The 19,248-nt window shown below is 39.8% G+C and overlaps 1 protein-coding gene across 7 annotated transcripts in view; it reads left to right on the top strand.

The window, feature by feature from the left end:
* The window catches only part of TJP1 (tight junction protein 1), a 153,929-nt gene that overhangs the window by 66,987 nt on the left and 67,694 nt on the right, over nt 1-19,248 (top strand). For all 7 annotated transcript variants that reach the window (XM_077827822.1, XM_077827820.1, XM_077827818.1 and 4 more), the window contains exons 3-8: nt 6,211-6,335; nt 6,572-6,674; nt 10,857-11,136; nt 12,514-12,617; nt 15,157-15,325; nt 15,694-15,838. In XM_077827822.1, coding sequence (XP_077683948.1) covers nt 6,211-6,335; nt 6,572-6,674; nt 10,857-11,136; nt 12,514-12,617; nt 15,157-15,325; nt 15,694-15,838 — 926 coding nt within the window. The remainder of the gene's footprint in view (nt 1-6,210; nt 6,336-6,571; nt 6,675-10,856; nt 11,137-12,513; nt 12,618-15,156; nt 15,326-15,693; nt 15,839-19,248) is intronic.

Below are 19,248 nucleotides of genomic sequence, written 5' to 3'. Positions count from 1 at the left end.
TATATTTCTCAGAGCACTTTTTTTCTCACCCCAGGTAATACTTTTGTTCTCAATCCATTGTGGGGAAGGGCTTGCTCATGCTTCCTGCATCAAGCAGTAGTTTGCCTGTAGCCCAGATGCATCCATCATCAGATGCTTCTGTAGGCTGGCTGAAGTCTAGAGAAGACAAATTCTCTAAGCCAAATATAAAATTCCCAATATGGGTGGTCTTTAAAAGGCAACACAGTAAATTCACTTTTTCCCCAAGAAGAGGGGAGAGAACCTCAGTGAACTTGTTTGCAGGAAAATACAACTCAAAATGCCTCTGATTTTGCTTCCTCTTTGGGGTCAAAGCATTTTTACTCCGAATAGCTGCAACCTAGGCATGTGAGTTCTAGTATTCTAATCTAGTTTTGGCATCAAACCTGATCCAGTTACTTCGAGTTCACCAATTCTAGAATCAGGAACAGATCATCTATCCATGTAAGAGGTCTGAGCGTGCTGGTGTGCAATACACTACTTTGCGGAACTCCAGTGTTGTTAGCTCTCAAGAGGTCTCTTATTGAATTTTGTTGGAAAGCCTTTTACAAGAGAAAGCTATGCTTTGAAACACAAAAGATCTTCTGCTTTGTCATCTAAAAAAGAGTCTTTCTTTATTACACACCCTAACATAGTGGACTACTTGTTAGCTCATAAGAGGTCTGGGCTTGCCTTTTGATAGTTCATCTGGTAGTCATATCAGCTAATTCTCCCCCTACAGCGAGATCATCAGATTTTGTATATCCAGGAGCAAAGGAGGAGTTCTTATTGTTACTGCCCATCTTGTGAGTTTCTTCCATCTTGGAATTAAATTTTGTGCTCAAAGCTCATAGAGAATATTCCATTCTTTTTTACAGTTCATATGTGCAAGTCTCATTCCACTCTCTCCTCTCTCCTGGTCATGAAAAGTTCACAACCATTTTATCTCATCTGTGTCTACAATGCCTGGGCTCATGTGGCTGCAGACTTCTCAAACCCTGGTAATTAGGTTACTTGTGTTGTGCGTGCATAAATGGCAGTGGACATCATTTTAAAATATCCCCAACTGTCGTCAACATACCAAGTGTTACGTTATTCCCATCTCTCAGGGTTCTTGGCCAAATTATCATATCTGAGGGTTTTACATGTCAGTTACTTGTAGTAAGTTAATAAATAGAAACTTTCATATTTTCCCGTGTTTGAAGTTTTATTTGAACTTTCCATCTTTGCAATACTTTAAAATTACAGGCAGTTTATTAATATTAAAGCTTTTCCCGAAAGTTTATTACTACAGACTTTACTCCCACCTAATGTTGTTGTCTTTTTAGTACAAATACACTTTTACATATGTGAGAGTAAAGGTATACCTGGGGGTTGCTGAAGTTAAATGTTCATCAATTTAAAACTATGGAATGAAATTTTCTTCAAATTTTTATGCTGTGCGATCATTGAAATTGACAAAATAAAGCAGTAAATCATGCTCACCTTACTCAAGCAACTAGTGAATAATGTTCGAGCAGGGGTCAGCAACCTATGGCACGCTGCTGTCTGCCAGACCTGGGCAAACAGCAGCGTGCCACTAAAAGTCCTGCCCGGCCCGGCAAGCTCTTTTCCGCCCACCGCTCTCTCCTTGCAGGGCAGGCAAGCTTCCCCCTCCCCCCGCCACTTCCCCCAGTGTACTGGGTTCCTGCCCCTCCTTCTCTCCCTCCCTGTGGCTGATCAGCTGACAGCTCTCTGCTCCGGGGACCTTGGGGAAGGGGGTGGAATCAGGGCATATCCCCTCCAGCCCTCTGCCCTGACCGCTGAACCCCTCCACACCCCAGCCCTGTGCCCTGACCGCTGAACCCCTCCACACCCCAGCCCTGTGCCCTGACCCCTGCACCCCCCCACACATCCCATGCCCTGACGCTTGCACCCTCCACATCCCCACTCCCACCCTGAGCACCAAATGGGAGCTCCTGCACACCCCCCCACACACACATTCCCACCTGCACCCCTTGCACCAAATGGGAGCTGCCCAGGTAAGCGCTCCACACCCAAACCTCCTGCTCCAACCCTGAGCCCACTCCCTCATTCTAGCTCCTGGCCAGACCCTGCACCCCAACCCGCAGCCTGCTTCTTCACCCCCAGCCCTGTTTTCAGCACACTCCTACCCTCATCTCAGTGCAGAGAGAAAGGAAGAGACTGGCTAGAAGCAGGGAGAAGGTAGGTACCCACTCTGTGGGCAGGGCTGGGACTCCAGACTGGCAGTGGGCTGAGCGGGGCCGGCAGCCGGGACCCTGGCTGGCAGGAGCCAGCGGATTGAACCCCAGACCGACAGCGGGCTGAGCGGCAGCGGGCTGAGCCGCTCAGCCCACTGCCAGTCTGGGGTCCCGGCCACCGGCCCCTCTCAGCCCACTGCTGGTCTGGGGCTCTGGCTGCCTGCTCCTTGCCAGCCGGGGTCCCGGCCACAGGCCCTGCTCAGCCCGCTGCAGGCCAAGGTGAACAGAACCCCAGGCTGGCAACGGGCTGAGCGGGCCAGCAGCGTGAGATCAGCATTTTAATTTGATTTTAAATGAAGCTTCTTAAACATTTTGAAAACCTTGTTTACATACGACAATAGTTTAGTTTTATAATATATAGACTTATAGAGAGAGACCTTCTAAAAAATGTTAAAATGTATTATTGGTAAGCGAAACCGTAAATTAAAGTGAATAAATGAAGACTCGGCACACCACTTTGCCGACCCCTGTGTTAAAGTTTGACCCAAAGTTAAACTTACAGAAAATAAATTCAGCAGGTTTTAAGTTAAAGTTTATTTGGCAAAAGAGTGTTTGAAAATGGGCATCCAAAGTGCATCGCTCTGTATGTATGCACCTGTAGACAGTGTAACTTCACATAGTAAGTCTGTACAAGAGAACCTCCAAATGGTCATAAATTTAGTACACGCAGCTTTCTTGTCAAACTATGCAAAGCCACTGAAAATTAAGTCCACGTCCAGTTTTTCAAATGTCTTCTGCTTTTATTTTTGCTCTGTCTTAAAGTGTAGATAGAATTTTTTTGAAATGTCAGAAAATAGTGATTCTGCTTCTTGCATCCCTACCATCTCTTAATTCAATAACTACTGATAAGTTTTTGCTTGACATCCCAAGTAAATTTCATGTGAAGACAGAGCTGGAAAATGGAAATGTTCTGCCCTCATGATGATGATGATTCAGAAAAATTGGTGTTTTGAAACTAGGCATTTTATGAGGGAATGATTTTGTAGCCCTAATTAAATGGTAAGCCTAATTAATGTTTTTACATGAGAACTAGAACTGGAATCATGTCTCATGTCTGATCTGTAGTTTCAGCAGGTAGACTTTTTTTGTTCCCTTCTTCTCATGCTAGTCACCTAAATTCATCAGTGTTCACATTTATTAAGTAATATGTATTTATATAGGAGTTGGAGAAAAAATACTAGATTTCTGAATTAATACTATTTTTAATAAGTGCGAAACTTGAAACATTATCTGTAATGTCCATGGAGAAACTTGGCGAGATGAAGACTTCTTTTCTCTTAAGTGAAGGACTATCAAGTTAGTATAAAAGGAAACCTTTTAGGGGAGGATGAGGCCAGAACAGATCTAAAAATAGATTAGTCTCCACGCTATCTTGTTTTTTCTCCCTCATCGAACCAGATAAAAAGCATGAGCTAAGTTCTGCTGATACACTACTGTAACTGTTGAAATCAGGAGCACTGTTGAAATCAGTGGAGTTGCACTGGTGAAAAACTTGTATGGGACCATCTAATCGCTCTGAATTTTAGTTCTTGATCCAAGATACTCTTAGTAGTTTCACTTCATGGATTCATAGACTTTTAAGGTCAGAAGTGATCGTTATGATCTAACCTGACCATAATACAGGGCATAGAATTTCATCCAGTAACTTCTGCATCTAGCCCATAACTCCTGCTTGAGTTAGTGCATATCTTTTAGAAAGACATCCATTGATTTTTAGACTTAAGTGATGGAGAATTCATCACTTCCTTTGGTAATTTGTTATAGCAGCCTAGTTATTGTTTAAATGGGCTTGCTAGAGAGAAAATCCATATCTTCAGTGGTCTTATGTGTGAGTGGATCCTTTTCAGTGCTGAAAAAGACGGGGAGAAGCACAAAAGTAAAACTTTGTGATGGAAAATGAAGAGAGATTGGAACCCAGACAATTTTATTTCCATTGCATGAAAAAATATACTGAACAAATATTTTGAAGTTTAATGAAAAATCAAATCTTGCAGCCATATGTCATACTTACTTAAGATAGTGTTTTGTTTCCCACAAGTGTTTATGCTTCCCAGTAAGAGCTAGGCAGTCAGTTTACTAAATCTAACTGATTTACCAACTTAAAATTTACTTCCCACCATTGCCACTTCCGGGCAGACTAGAAATTGTAAGCATAATTGTCATATCTTGACATACCTAGTAGCAATAACTTTTCAGAGGCATTGACCTTGCTGCAGAGGGAGAGCACCCTAGAGGGAAAAGATTGAAACAAATGACTCTTGTTAAGATGCAGATGACTTGCCAGTGCTAACAAGGTTTTGATGTATTTAACGGTACAAGTAGTCCTGCTGTTGTTACTAAGAATTGAGCTTGGAAACTTACTACCTTACTCTGCTCTTGAGCTAAGCAGGGTCAGGTGGGGTGAATACTGCAATATGAGAACTCTAAGAAACACTTAAGTGATGCAGGAAGCAGGGTTATACTGAACCATTACCTCAGCATGTTAAGTGGTATTTTGCTTGCTGGAGGTGCAGCCTTTGAGATAAGGGAAGAAACTGAGGTGTGTTGGTTGTAACCACTTTGAGGCCCTCTTGAATACGAAGTGCAGATGTGGTCACCCCATCTCTAAAAAGATACATTGGAATTGGAAAAGATTCAAAAAGGGCAACAAAAATGATTAGGGGTTTGGAACGGGTGTCATATGAGGAGAGACTAATAAGACTGGTACTTTTCAGCTTAAAACAAACAAAAGGAAGTATTTTTTCACACATCGCACAGTCAACCCGTGGAACTCTTTGCCAGAGGATGTTGTGAAGGCCAAGACTATAACAGGGTTCAAAAAAGAGCTAGATCGGTTCATCAATGGGTATTAGACAGGATGGTGTCCCTAGCCTCTGTCTGCCAGAAGCTGGAAATGGGAGACAGAGGGTGGATCACTTGATGATTACCTATTCCTGTTCATTCCCTCTGGGGCACCTGGCATTGGCCACTGTCGGAAGACAGGATACTGGGCTAGAAGGACCTTTGGTTTGACCCAGTATGGCCATTCTTATACTCACAAGAGTATGGGGGTGAGCTCTAAGGTTCCGCCCAAATTTCAACTTCAGGAAATTTAGGTAGACAATTCAAATTTTCCCCTGCACTTTCAGTTGTACGTTTTTGTTTCCCTTCTGTCCTTATGTTGTATAGCAGGGGTAGCCAGCCTGAGAAGGAGCCAGAATTTGGCAATGTACATTGCCAAAGAGACACAGTAATATGTCAGCAGCCTCTCCATCAGCTCCCCATCTCCTGTCCCCAGTGCCTCCGGCCCACCGATCAGCGCCTCCCTCTCCCTCCCCATGCCTCTCTCCCGCCTGCCACAGTCAGCTGTTTCACAGCATGCAGGAGGCTCTTGGTGGGAGGGGGGAGGGGAAGGGGGAGGAGCAAGGGCACAGCAGGCTCTGGGGAAGGGACAGGAGCCTTGGGGAAAGGAGTGGAGTGGGGTCAGGACCTGGGGCAGAGCCAGGGGTTGCGCAGTGAGCACCCCTGGCACATTGGAAAGTTAGTGCCTGTAGCTCCAGCCCTGGAGTCGGCGCCTATGCAAAGAGCCGCATATTAACTTTTGAAGAGCCGCAGGTTGGCCACCCCTGTTGTATAGTCTCCAGCTTGTTTTATCAGCTGCTGTTTTCCTCTCAAGAGGCATCATCATTTTAGGGGTTGGTGTTATGTTCCCCATTGGCATACCCTTTTACTTTACTTACAGGACTGCTATGAGACTTAATCTTTGTAAAATACTTTCAGAACCTTAGAAGAAAATGCTATAGAAGAGGAAAGTATTCTTACTCCTTACTTACGTATTATTATTTTTGCTGGGATGTGTATTAAAAATGCTGGTATTCTGAATTTTTGGTGAAATAGCATGAACTACAGTATGGTCTGTGTAAATGTAGGTGGTCATGTGATGTCTGAGGATGGTTCTTATATTCTGTTTTAGGCTCCAGGATTTGGGTTTGGCATTGCGATATCTGGAGGAAGAGATAATCCCCATTTTCAGAGTGGTGAAACATCAATAGTTATTTCTGATGTCCTGAAAGGAGGTCCAGCAGAAGGACTGCTACAGTAAGTGTTACATTTTTTGCTTCTGTGGCAAATTACAACTTCATTGAGATTTGGGATATCAATGCTTGACTCAAGTTAATTTCCTAATTACCTTGTGATAGATTTCAAGATATAATAGCTGCACAGTGATCCTCTGATACTGCAAGTGGCTTCTTCGATAATTCATTTCTTTAGAGCTCTCTTTCAGCTCATTGAAATTTTTTTCTTTATTACACATGGCATTACTTTTTGTTTAGGGAAAATGACCGTGTGGCAATGGTTAATGGAGTCTCAATGGATAACGTGGAACATGCATTTGCCGTTCAACAGTTGAGGAAAAGTGGAAAAAATGCCAAAATAGTAAGTGAATGTGTTTAAACCTTACATTTAGTAAAAGTGCCTATACTGTCAGTAGTTGGTGGAATTGTGTACATTATCTTGCTAAAAAGATACTATCAAGTAGGACACCCAAAATTACTCTTGAAAACTGAAACCATAGTGTTTGATAAGCAAGACACGCAGTCAGAAGATAAGACTTTGGGTAACAGAAGCTCCTCTCCTCACTCTAAAGGAGACTTTTCCCAGGCTGCTGAGACAGTTCATTTCTCCGCTTATTTCTTCTGCAAACATTATCAGGTTTTTCAAGTGCTAGTCAGTGCCCAAGGTCTTCACTCTTTATTCAAGCCCCAACAAACACATCTTTGTGTTCACTAAACACAATTTGCCAAAATAAGGCGTAATGACCTTAATTCCTATAATTTCAAATTTATTCAGAGGATATAGATGGCTTTTGAACTTGCAGAACAACAAAACTGGTTATTACTGAAAGGTAGTAATGTGGTTTTTTGTAAACTTTGCTGATTTATATTTCTAAAAAATGAAATAGAAAATAAACACATTGGCAATTGTTTAATTTTGGAAAGTGGTTTTGTTTTTAGGGCTTAAAAACTTTGCTTTTTTTTTCCTGGCCATTCCATGGTGCTCTTTTCACATGCTCATACAGATTTGCAATAATTGCAGTGCTATACATTTATAAATCTGGCAGTCCACTGGGTTTGCAGATATCAAAAATAACTTGCATGCCGAGCTTTACAACTTTTCATATTAGAAAGCTGACATTTCGGAGAAATGCTCTAAAGCAAATCAGTGGAGGTTCTGGTGTTTTTGCTACAGAAATGGCATGATCTGTAGTGGAAGTACAGTATTTTTTGGACTTATGCACAAAAGCCAACAACAATTAATGAAAAAAATATTATAGTTCCCAAATATTTACAGGGTATTATTACTGAAGTAGAATATCCAAACATAATTAGTTCCCTCTAATAATATAGATTATCATTCCCAGGATAAAAGTCAACTTTTGAACTTTCAATAATAATGCTTTCTTCCCTCTGTGGTTTGCATAAGCACAACCCTGGAAGACTGGCAGGTTTCAAACCTAAACAGAATTACTATCAATAAGATATTCAGTATACAGTAGACTATATGTTAATGAGTAGAGTTTTGAGTAGTTCTAATAACTGGTTTGTGGCTTTATTTCAAGGGGAAATAATCAGACTTGCAGCTCTGTGGAAATAGAATGTGGCATTGCACTGCAATAGCTGTTACTCTTATTTTGTTAGCAATTACCACTTTGCTTGGACTACAATAGGAAAACTGATATGTGCTGATTTGGCAAAATGGATAATGTAACTGACAATAAAGCGGAGTGCGCCATCAGTCTGGATTAATAGGTTTTACTCTCTCTCCATCTGTGGGATAGAGTTCCACAAAAATGCGGAAATTTAGACCCATCGTAAGTCCATCTATCGTACTTTCTTTTGCCTTCTGTTTAGCTTTATTTCTATTCAGTGCAGATGTTTTACTGTCTTAAAATGGATGTGGATTGGGGCCTAGCTGCACAACAGCCACATTAGTTACACTGTGACCAAGACAAAGGTTTCACAAGGGACAGCTGCGCTTTTAAAGGGCAAAGCCTATACTGTACATTAGAAGGGATTGAAGTTACCTTGGACCCCTTATGCACTTCCAACTCTGTCCTCTCACAAACTAGATTTTCCTGGACTATGATTACATGAGTTCCTTCTCTTCTTGTATGAAAGAGCATATAAAGCTTGTAGTGCATTCCTGTAGAGTAGAACTGATTTGTTTAGGGCTAAAATGATCAAGGGTTCCATATTAGAAAAGTGTGTCTTTATCTGAGTCTATTATAGTCCATTGTTCACAATTTTCCATTCTGGGATTCTGCAACTTGCCTTGGAGCTGGATAGCTTCTTGAGAGGCTTGTTAGACCGCTCCTTCCTGGACCAATCTCCCTGTGGCATTATTTTGCTCTGGCATATGTCCACTTTTGCTCTTCAGCAGGATTTTTATCAGATTTACCTTCAGTCAGATTCCCTAGATGTCTTTCCACAAACCATCTTTCTTGAGGCTACTGTTGGACTCTTGCCTTGTGTAAGCAGAACTTTTTCTGATAGCCTAGCCTAAGTCTATATTTGGTAGTAGAAGGGTGGGAGGTTCTGACAGCATTCTGCCTGAGTGTTGCCCTTCTTGAAAACCTTGTATAGATTCATTTTGTCAGGCTGACTACACATCCCACTTGTAGCCTTGATGTCACATGTGAGACCCATCACTTTGGTCCCTTAACTCCTACATAATTTTTCCCAAGAGAAACAAACTGTTTTGAAGGGGGTTATTTTTGTTCAGAATTCTAGCTTATGGCTTTTCAATCACTATTTTTTTGTGGGGCCTGGAATGTTCTTTCATGACACTATCCTTGTAATGCAGAGGGTATTGCTATTCCCAGTTTTTTGGTTTTGGTTCAAAAGCATTTTAAATAATATTTGTAAATAAGAACAACAAAATTGTTAAGGAGAAGAACGTGCTTAAGTTAGCTTTTCATAATATGAGTACACTTGAAGTTTGTCTTTGAGTATTGGATTAAAAATAAAATTAAGATAAGTTTATATATAGATTGAAACTTAAAAAATGGAGGGAATTCAAATGACTGAAAATTAAAAACAAGGTAGCTTTCTAACTTTTGAGGAGAGAACCTACATGTCTTTGACCACTATCCTCCAACAAGATGATCAGTACACTTTTAGCTTTGATCTTTTTGTCAGCCTCAAATGCAGATGAAGTAGTGCTGCCAATAGATGATGGAATACACTTACTCTGTTTTCCATATGTTTTGGCCAAGTAAGATGCTGTCAGCTCACTTCTTCTGAATTCATGAATTTACTACTTCCATAGCTATGGACCTTGGTCATAGCAGCCATTTGAGTAAAGTAGCTGCTACTTCCGTTTATTTACCACTGCAAAATCTTGCGGTATCTAAATTAGCCTCCTCATTTATGCTTGGTACTTATTGGTAAGTATAAGACAACTTTATATTTCTACTATATTACAATGCTTATGGTCACAATTAGTTTTACATTTCATAACTATGGTAATTTAAATTTTTCAGAGACTGGTAACAAGGAATGACGCTTCTATATGTAATTGGGCATTTTACCTAATGCTTGAAGAAATGTCAGTAACATTACAAAGCAGAAGGCAGTAAAATACTGGGACTGCAGTTTGATTTCTCTCAGGTGTATCATTGGTCTTACAAACCAAATTCATTCATACCTGAATGAACAATTCAGGTTAAAGTGGCTGTTAAAGGTAATGATGATAGTGACAGGGAGGCTCACAGGATGAAAAATCTGACAGTTACTGCTTCCGGGTTTGTTTCTCATCCCTGTTGACATCATGTTTTTTAAGGCATTTATACTATCTCATTTAAACATGTATGAAATCCTTTTGTCAAATATCTAACTAATCTCTTAAATGAACATATCCTTGAACATCTGATTTTTTATTTTTATTTTTTAAAATTGGAAAGAGAAAAAGCAGAAAGCAATTAAGTGGGGAAGAAATGGTTTTTTAAATTGCAACGCATTATGACACTGGGAAACACAATCTTTGAATGAAGTAGGAAGCTAACCAGATGGGTTCTGAAATGTTTGTATTCCATCCTCCAATCCTGGAACAGTGAAATGCTGTTTGCCTGACTTTGCTGTGTTATGTGGCATCCACAATAGCTCATTTCAGGTTAGCCTTGCTGCTGTTTTTTTTCAATATTGGCACTTTGGTGGAGTTTTTAATGGATTGATTAGTACTGCAAAGATCACCGATAACATGTAGCCTGTTATACTATAGCTTGTTCATAGTAGCTATCTTCCATAACTGGTATTTTCATGGCTACAGATTTTTTAAGAAACCCTGCATCTACATTATCCATTTACTTATGTAAAGTTGTCTGTATTCTCTGAAATTCCCCCCCCCTCTTGTTTTTCTCCTTCAGTCATCCAAATATTTAATTGTAAGGCCTTTGGGGTATGGATGTTGCCTTCCATATCTGTTTTGAGGTTCCTAGTGAACCTTCCGTTAGATACAGCAGTATAAAGCTGTGGTGGCCCATTGCCTAATTTTAAGACTTTTAAAAAAATGTACTTTGCGTTTAACCAGAAATTAAGTAGTTAATGCTACTGGTTACAGACCATTCGAAGAATGAAGAAAATTCAGATTCCAGTAGCCCGGCCGGAACCTGAGCCAGTATCTGAAAATGAGGAGGATAGTTATGAAGAGGAAATGCATGATTCAAGAAGTGCACGCAGTGGGCCAGGTGTCAGCAGAAGGCATGAGAAAAGCTGGGTAAGAGACCGAAGTGGAAGCAGAGAGAGAAGTTTATCGCCAAGATCAGATAGGAGATCTGTTGCTTCCAGTCAGCCTGCAAAACCTACCAAAGTAACACTGGTGAAATCCAGGAAAAATGAAGGTATGCCCAATAACTTTTTGCTATCTCCTTCATACTTTTGTTTGTAATTTTATACTAAAATGTTAGAGGTTGAGTTTTATATTGAATTATTGTTGAATGTTATGTTGCGACGGGCTCATTAGACTAGACTAAACTAGACTACAGAACTACCTACAGGTGCTCTCAAAAGTCTATAAGTAATTGTCTTAAAATTACTGTGCTTCTAGTGCTAGGTTTTTCTCCATGTTTTCTTGTACCAATGTATGTGATTGATTGAAGGGAACACACAAATTTCAATTGAACTGGAATTGTAAAGAAATAGTATAACTGCATAGCCAACTTCTGCTAGCCGCTAAAATTTTACAAACGCACATTGACTAGTATATACACACTCAATATATATAGAATAAATTTTGTTAACATGGAATTAAGGTTGAGTATATCAAGTTTTTTTTGAAAGATGGCCAACTTACTTTAAAAGAACACAACAAAACAAAAGAAACAAACAAAAATACCCACCACATACAGAATTGTGGTTAATGTATCATTTTCCATTTATCATGTGGCTATTTAAAAAAAAAAAAAAAAAAGTAATGACACAACTACTATATAATATCAGTACGATCTGAAAGTTTTGTTGATCGTTCCGAAGATAAACCTCAGTGTGTGATAGATGGCGAAGTTGTCTCATAATATCTGGCTCTAACTAGGGAGATGCTATGAGGTCAGCAAGATTGCTTTAAAGAGGAAAATTTTGGCAAGAAAGGGAAGGAAGGAAGGAAGTGAGGGGATAAGGCCTTTTTAAAAACAAATAAACACAAAAAATCCCACCCCCTTCCAGTAGTTGGACAGCCTTATTAGGTTTTTGTATGTGTTGTGTAAACATTTATCAGATTTGGGAGTCAAGAAGTGGATGCAGCATCTTTGTTGCTGGAAAACAGCTTGTTTGTTCTGATTATAGGGGCCAGTCAGAGGAAGAATTTAGATAATCACAGAACAATTGAGGAATATAGCACTCATGCAAATTGCTACGCTGGCAGCCATTGGCTGCCAGCCCATATGAAAACAGGGATTGGCATACCTTAGTTACTAAGAAATAGCTATATGCCAATTATGCAAGTAAGATTCCCACAGTCGTTCAGAGAACAGGGAATCTCATAATAGGCAATTGTACAGTATCTCTGCCCTCTGGCTAAACAATACCATTTCACTATAATCCTCAATATGCTACTGTATTAAAAACACTTGAGTTTTTACTGGGCTCTCTTTAGGCTTGGAAAGTAAATTTGGAAAGCAGTGTTGTAAATCCGTAAATGTTGCTTCTTTAAATTGAGATTTCATATTTGATTCTTTCTTTCTTTTTTTTTTTTTTTTTTTTTTTTTTTTAATTCTAAATAGAGTATGGTCTGCGCTTGGCCAGCCACATATTTGTGAAAGAAATATCCCAAGATAGTTTGGCAGCAAGAGATGGCAACATTCAGGAAGGTGATGTTGTATTGAAGGTACAGTAAATGGCTATCTTTGCTTAGCAAAGGAACCGGTATGTTGATTGTACTAGAAGTGACTGCCTCACAAGTGCATGTTACTGTCAATAGAAGAAATGTGAGGCTTTGTATTTTTTGCATTGAGGGAGAAAGGTTAAGAGTCTAATTCTGCAACCTTTACTCACATGAGTAGTCCTGTTGTATTAATTTTGATGGATTATATGGGCCCAAAGAGTCAAAGGTGCTAACAATACCCTGTCAATGTCCAACATTAAACAGTGTTAAGCAAGGCTTCGCGTTTAATATACAGAAATCTCAGCCTGCTAAGTGTCATGGCAAACAAGCCATTAAAATTTTTAAAAACTTGTATTAAAGATACAGAAGAGAAGGAAACACATGTTAAAGCATTTGAAATTTAAAGTATTAAGTAAGGCTTTTATTTTAACAACATCCTTTTTCCCTTTCCCTTTAGCTGGAAAGAGTTTTCAGAAGGTAAACCCCTTGTTTGACAGTAAAAAAAAATGTAATAACTGTCCTTTTTTGGGGGAAAAAAGAGGAAAAAGTTAGGTGAGATGGGCTGGAGCTTTTGTTGATATTTTTAAAGTCCAGTCCCATTTTCTATAAGGCAAAACAAGACAAAAGCACACAAAAGGGAAAAGAAAAGAACACCAAAGATGGAAAATTCAGTTTCTGTGGCTGCCTTTCACTTGTAACGTCCCTGCTGGAGAAACACTGGCATGGCACACAATCTTTAGTCATTCTGAGATCTGGCAAACTTGTACCAGCATCGGGCTGTTTAGGGCATTGCATTTACTTGCCTCTTTTGGTCACGGGCTCACAGTAGTGTTGCACAATATACAGTCTTTGTCGGCTAAGCCAGGCTCTTGTTAGACAGAAGGCAAGGGGAGTAGATAGTAAGAGGAGAAATGAGATGGGGAAGGAAAAAGACGTGAATGGAACTAGGAGGGTGAGAGTCTCACATCCCAGGTGATGGTTGGGATTTAGCTGGAGCCAGTGGACGTGGGGATGCCATCTGGGTCACTCTACTGTCCTCATCCTGACAGAAGTCCCTAGACTAGTCCAAGACAGATCTAATGGTGTTATGGTAAATCCCCTGTGGTCCCAGGAGACGGGAGTGGCAGCCATGATGGTAAAGCTCATTCCTTTCCTGTTCTCCTATGTTCATCATGATTGTTGGCAGCCAGCTTCTTAATTCCTCTTTTATTTTCTTTTAAGAACCTCCAAAAGGGGAGAGATGGGGGAATAGACCATCCCGTCATTATTTTGTCCACTAGTTTAGGCCTAATTTTTGAGACACCAATTTTGGTCCATAGATTTCCAGTCCTACACTTTTCTTGTTTACCAGGCATGATCTAAATACAGGCCTTGAATTATATTGGTAGGCCATTTTGTTTGTATTAATTCAGTCTCTCTCCCTTTTATACTCTCCCCCCTCCCCCATTACTGTATGTTGTTCATAAGTATTTTGACATTTTATGAACTTTCACTTACTTTTCACAGTTAATCTTGTAATTAGGATGAATTTGTCGGCCCAATCATTAAAACGGTCTTTTTGTCATTATGTAGTCGGACAAGTCATTGGGGCTATTTGTCTGTGCAAGGGTTTCAAGATTAGGCCTTAATTTAGTAGTTCTAGTGCAGAATTATACTATTGTGCATCACAACCAGATGTCTTGGGCTGAATTATTTTTAATTAACTTCATAAACTATATTGTTTGGGGGTTAGCAGTTTTCAGTGCATGTCATTGCTATAAAATCTTAATTCTATTGGTGCAATTAGTAAACAAGGGCAAGTCCTCCCATTGCTATGTGGAGTTTAGTTAGGCTTATAAAATAAATTACTTTAGATTTCTTAATCATTACAGATTAAAGTAATGAGACTTTAAATATTTAAATAATTTAAAAGATGAGCATTAGTTTTCTGTGTTCTGTGGCTCAGATGTGTTTGCATTAATATTTTCATAATATGTAAATATTGTATTAATTTTTCTTGACTAAATAGCTTTGGGTATTTCTAAATCCCATCAGACTGAAAACTGGCATTTAAGATATCATTATAGATTTTAATTTTTGTGCAAGTTTGATCAAGGCAATCTGATTCTGATAAATCAATTGGAGGCTTGCATTGCAAAGAGAGAGGTGGCAAAACTTAAGGACTCAGCTGAATCAGAATTGCTGTTAGATTAGAAGTAGTTTTCCGTAGGCCTCAGTTCTGCAACATAAAGTACCACTGAATTTCCTTAACTTTTTGGTCTATTTCAGTTAGCCTGCTTGCCGAAACTGAATGTTTTAGCTGCTTGCTTTGGTATTGCTAATGTTTGTTGTTTCCATTTTTAAAACAAGGTTGAAGACCATTTAACAGCAAAATTATATTTACTAATTTTGAAGGGGTAATTTTGACCAATTAAGAGTTTAAAATACTTAATGTAGAGAGGGAGAACTCTTGTTTGTTAAATTCAAAGCAGTTAGCTAGTGGAGCTAGATTGTTTTGTTTGTCCATTCAGTTCCTATCTCTATTCTCTTTGCTCCGTTATAGATAAACGGCACAGTCACAGAAAATATGTCACTGACAGATGCAAAGACTCTAATAGAAAGGTCAAAAGGCAAGTTGAAGATGGTGGTTCAGCGAGACGAACGAGCAACTCTTTTGAATGTCCCAGATCTTTCTGACAGCGTTCATTCTGCTAATGCTTCAGAAAGAGATGGTGAGTATAAACTTATTTCCCAAGGTAAAAATATATTGCTTATTTCCCTGGATCATGAAGATGTGAAATCCTAGTGTGGGAGATGGAGGATGAGGGAGGACAAAAGAGGAGGGATGGATATTTGAGCTGATAATAAATTTGTTCAAACGCAATTGGAATTCACATCTTCAAGAATATAGAAAAAGACTGTTCCAGTAAAAGCAGTTGGAAGAAAAGGAATGTTAACTTTAGGTGATTTATTTTGAAGTCAGTGCAGAAGATCTGATGCACTTCATATGTATTTTCTGCAAAATTATTTCCATTTTGGGCAGGTCACATCATCATTTTAATTACAATCATTTCATGAAAAAACAACTTTTATTTAACAGACATTTCAGAAATTCAGTCGCTGGCATCAGATCATTCCAACCGATCACATGACAGGCCCCGCCGCAGTCGTTCACGATCTCCTGACCAGAGGTCAGAGCCTTCAGACCATTCCAGACATTCTCCACAGCAGCCCAGCAATGGCAGGTGATGGCAGCATTGTATTATTTTTAATCAACTAATTAATTAATTAATTTTTAATCAACTATTAACGTGAAATTAAGTATCAGGATTGTTTGGGTTTTTTTACAGTACCACAAATGTGGTACAGTATTGTGGAAATGGTAGCATGCTATAGTGCTGAAATTATGTATCTAGAGATGGGCCTGAACCAAACTCATATTTCGGACATCTTTCAGTTTCAGGGAAATTTGAACTTGGAACTGAATTTTTTGGCTTAGACTCTTCTCTAATTTATCCTGTTCTTTAAGGACATTATCAAAATTAAATGGTATTTCTTTTATGTGGCTTACTTGGTTTGACATTAGTGACCGAGACTACTGAAGTGTATAAATTATCTCACTATCTCTGTTTCAAAAACTTAGGAGTGGATTGTAATAGCTATACTCAGGCTGAATAGTTCCACAAGTCCCACTAACAATTCAGTCTGAGTAAAGTTATTGTGATATGGTACTTACTTAGTTAACAACTTTGTTTTCAGACTTTGACACAGGCAGTTTGTTTTCAAACATGTTTTTGAAAAGTTTTCAATTCTAGTGAAATAAACTACTCTATTTAGGAAAAGTAGTTCTTCAAACATTTAATCTAAAATGTTTGTACCGGGTGGTAGGAAAATGATACTAGCTGGAAGTGGGGCACAATGGGTTCTTTCTGTATCTGTTCCTGTTCAAGCCTAGACAAGCCTATGTTACATGGAATTAGTCTTACATAAGAATAATATAAATCTGTCCATTTCACTTTTGCACAGTGTATGCATTAAATGCATTAGAAATAGTAAGTTAGCCAATTTATGGGATTTCTACGTTCTTGTTCAAGTAAGGGTGGGGGGGGGAGGGGTGTGTGTGTGTGTGCGTGTGTGTGTGTGAAGAGAAGTTATAGGCTTCGACCAGTTACTGTCTGTTGCTCAAGAAAAGATGCCAGAATTAGGGTTGAGATGTAATAGAATGCTCCAGATAATTGCTGAATGGAATATTCCTGTCAGAAAAGCTGCCTAGTTTGACAGGGTATTGCTATCAGTTGTGAACCTCAAGTCCAAATAGGGTCAGGATTGGACAATTCAAATGTATGTATGAATTTGAGCCGTAATGACAAGATGTTTCAGGAAGTGGTTACTGTAAGGAAAGTATATAGATGACATTTTATTAAATTCCTGTAGTTACTAAAAAGAAGAAACAACTTTTTCCTTGCCAAAACACCAACTCGGGGATTGAAACGTCTCTTGAATTAGATGATAAAAGCACAAACACCTAAGAGCAGGGAGTCTGAGCACTGTTAATCATTAGGTCGTGAAACGGAGTAAAACACATGAACTTGTGTCTTGCCAAGTAAGTAGAAATGTTGTATTTATAATGTTTAAGTGTATTTGGTGTGATGTAATGATTGGAGATCTTAAACTTCATTTTATAGCCCTTTGCTTACCCATGAATATTGCAGAAATGCACTTTTCATTTTCACAGGGAGGATCTCCAGGTACGTTACAGCAGATCTTCTGTTTGTTTGTACCTTGTTTAGAGGCAGAAGCAGACTTGTCCGGCAGGAGACATTTGAAGTGACCATGTTCCTGAGGACCCTATCAATTGTATTCTGCCTCCAGCAGATGTCAACAGCCTCAACCAAATTGTCTGCCCAGAGGAATTAAAAAACACTTGGAAATCTTAAATTAGGTTTGAGTAGGTTGGGCTATATGTTAGCTAGAATAAGCTCTGGAGGAGATTTTTCTCCCGCATTTCCTCCTCCTGTCTGTTCAGGACTAATGTCCCCGTGCTGCAATGGTGAAAAAAGAAGCACAAGCAGAAAGGCCAGCTTAGCTCCCTTTGAGGGATGCTTATATGGGATCCTGTTTGTCTTCTGCAGGGACCATGTCATCCCATCTTTCATTTCTCCCTGGCCTAGAGGAATCTTCTCCACCCATTTACACCCATCTGTGAGACCTCTGGGGGATCAGAGAAGGAACAAAGAGGATAGATGATTGTCCCTCCCCTCCCTGTGGGACTGATGCATTTCCCTACACTAGATGACATGCTTGTGATTGCTCTGGCAGGGCGCAAAGAGGAGCACTCCCAAGCACAAGAAACCTGCCATCATACCAGTGGGGAAAGGATGCTAAGATGGCCTCAAACTGAGGTCTCCGCTAACTTGTACCACTCCACCTAACTGTAACCCCCACCAAAAGAGTAGTGAGAGCTACGATAGCTCAGATGACATCCAGGCAGCCAGTAAGGAGCTGTCTAGGGCTTACAATTTTTGCCTCACCCCTCCAGGGGTCAGGGTTAGTCTGTCCACTGGCTGGCTCTCCAGTAGATTCATAGATACTAAGGTCAGAAGGGACCATTATGATCATCTAGTCCAACCTTCTGCACAATGCAGAATCTCAGAATCTCACCAACCCACTCCTGCGATAAACCTCTCACCTATGTCTGAGCTATTGAAGACCTCAAATTGTGGTTTAAAGACTTCAAGGAGCAGAGAATCCTCCAGCAAGTGACCCGTGCCCCATGCTACAGAGGAAGGCAAAAAACCTCCAGGGCCTCTTCCAATCTGCCCTGGAGGAAAATTCCTTCCCAACCCCAAATATGGCGATCAGCTAACCCCTGAGCATGTGGGCAAGATTCACCAGCCAGACACCCAGGAAAGAATTCTCTGTAGTAACTCAGATCCCACTCCATCTAACATCCCATCACAGGCCATTGGGCCTATTTACCATGAATACTCAGGGTTCTCCATACCATTACCTGCTTCAGGGTTCCTCATCACTTTTGTGACTGCCCTTGGGAACATTAGCAAACATCCTAATGTAGGGGCACTACCATAAAGGACTAGATGGACCTGGGCCCCTGCCTACCTAGAAAGCCTTCCCTTCCTGGGTAATCTAAGGGCCACATTCTTTCTTTAGATCCTGAGAAAAGAAGTAAAAACAAGGTAGTCTCTAAAAAGGCTTCCATATGCAGGTGATATTTTTCTTTTCTTTGTCCTTCTAAAAAGAGTAAAAGAAGTGACCCTGTAACCGAACCATAGTATTCATCTTCAGACTGTAACCACAATGGTCGCTCCTCTACAGAATCCATCTGTAAAGCTCAGTTAGTGCAAGAGCAAGAGGTGTACAGACTATTCCACATCTTCCTTGAGTTCCTGTGAGAGAGAATCCTCTAAGAAATTTACAAAAACAAGAAAAAAGAAAAGATCCAGAAAGGATTCCTTGGTTTGTCCTTCCTGGGAAGTAGGGCAGCTTTCAGATTTTTGAATCAAAATATCGGAGGAAATTCAGAACAAGCTGTTAGACAAAATATGGTTTGAAACAAAGCTTATGCTCAAATAAATTGGTTAGTCTCCAAGGTGCCACAAGTACTCTTTTTCTTTTTGCGAATACAGACTAACAC

The sequence above is a fragment of the Eretmochelys imbricata genome, chromosome 10 (assembly GCF_965152235.1).
Source record: "Eretmochelys imbricata isolate rEreImb1 chromosome 10, rEreImb1.hap1, whole genome shotgun sequence".
Classification (NCBI taxonomy): Eukaryota; Metazoa; Chordata; order Testudines; family Cheloniidae; genus Eretmochelys; species Eretmochelys imbricata.
The sequence above is the reverse complement of the archived record's forward strand: the minus strand, read 5'-3'. Positions and strand labels throughout refer to the sequence as shown.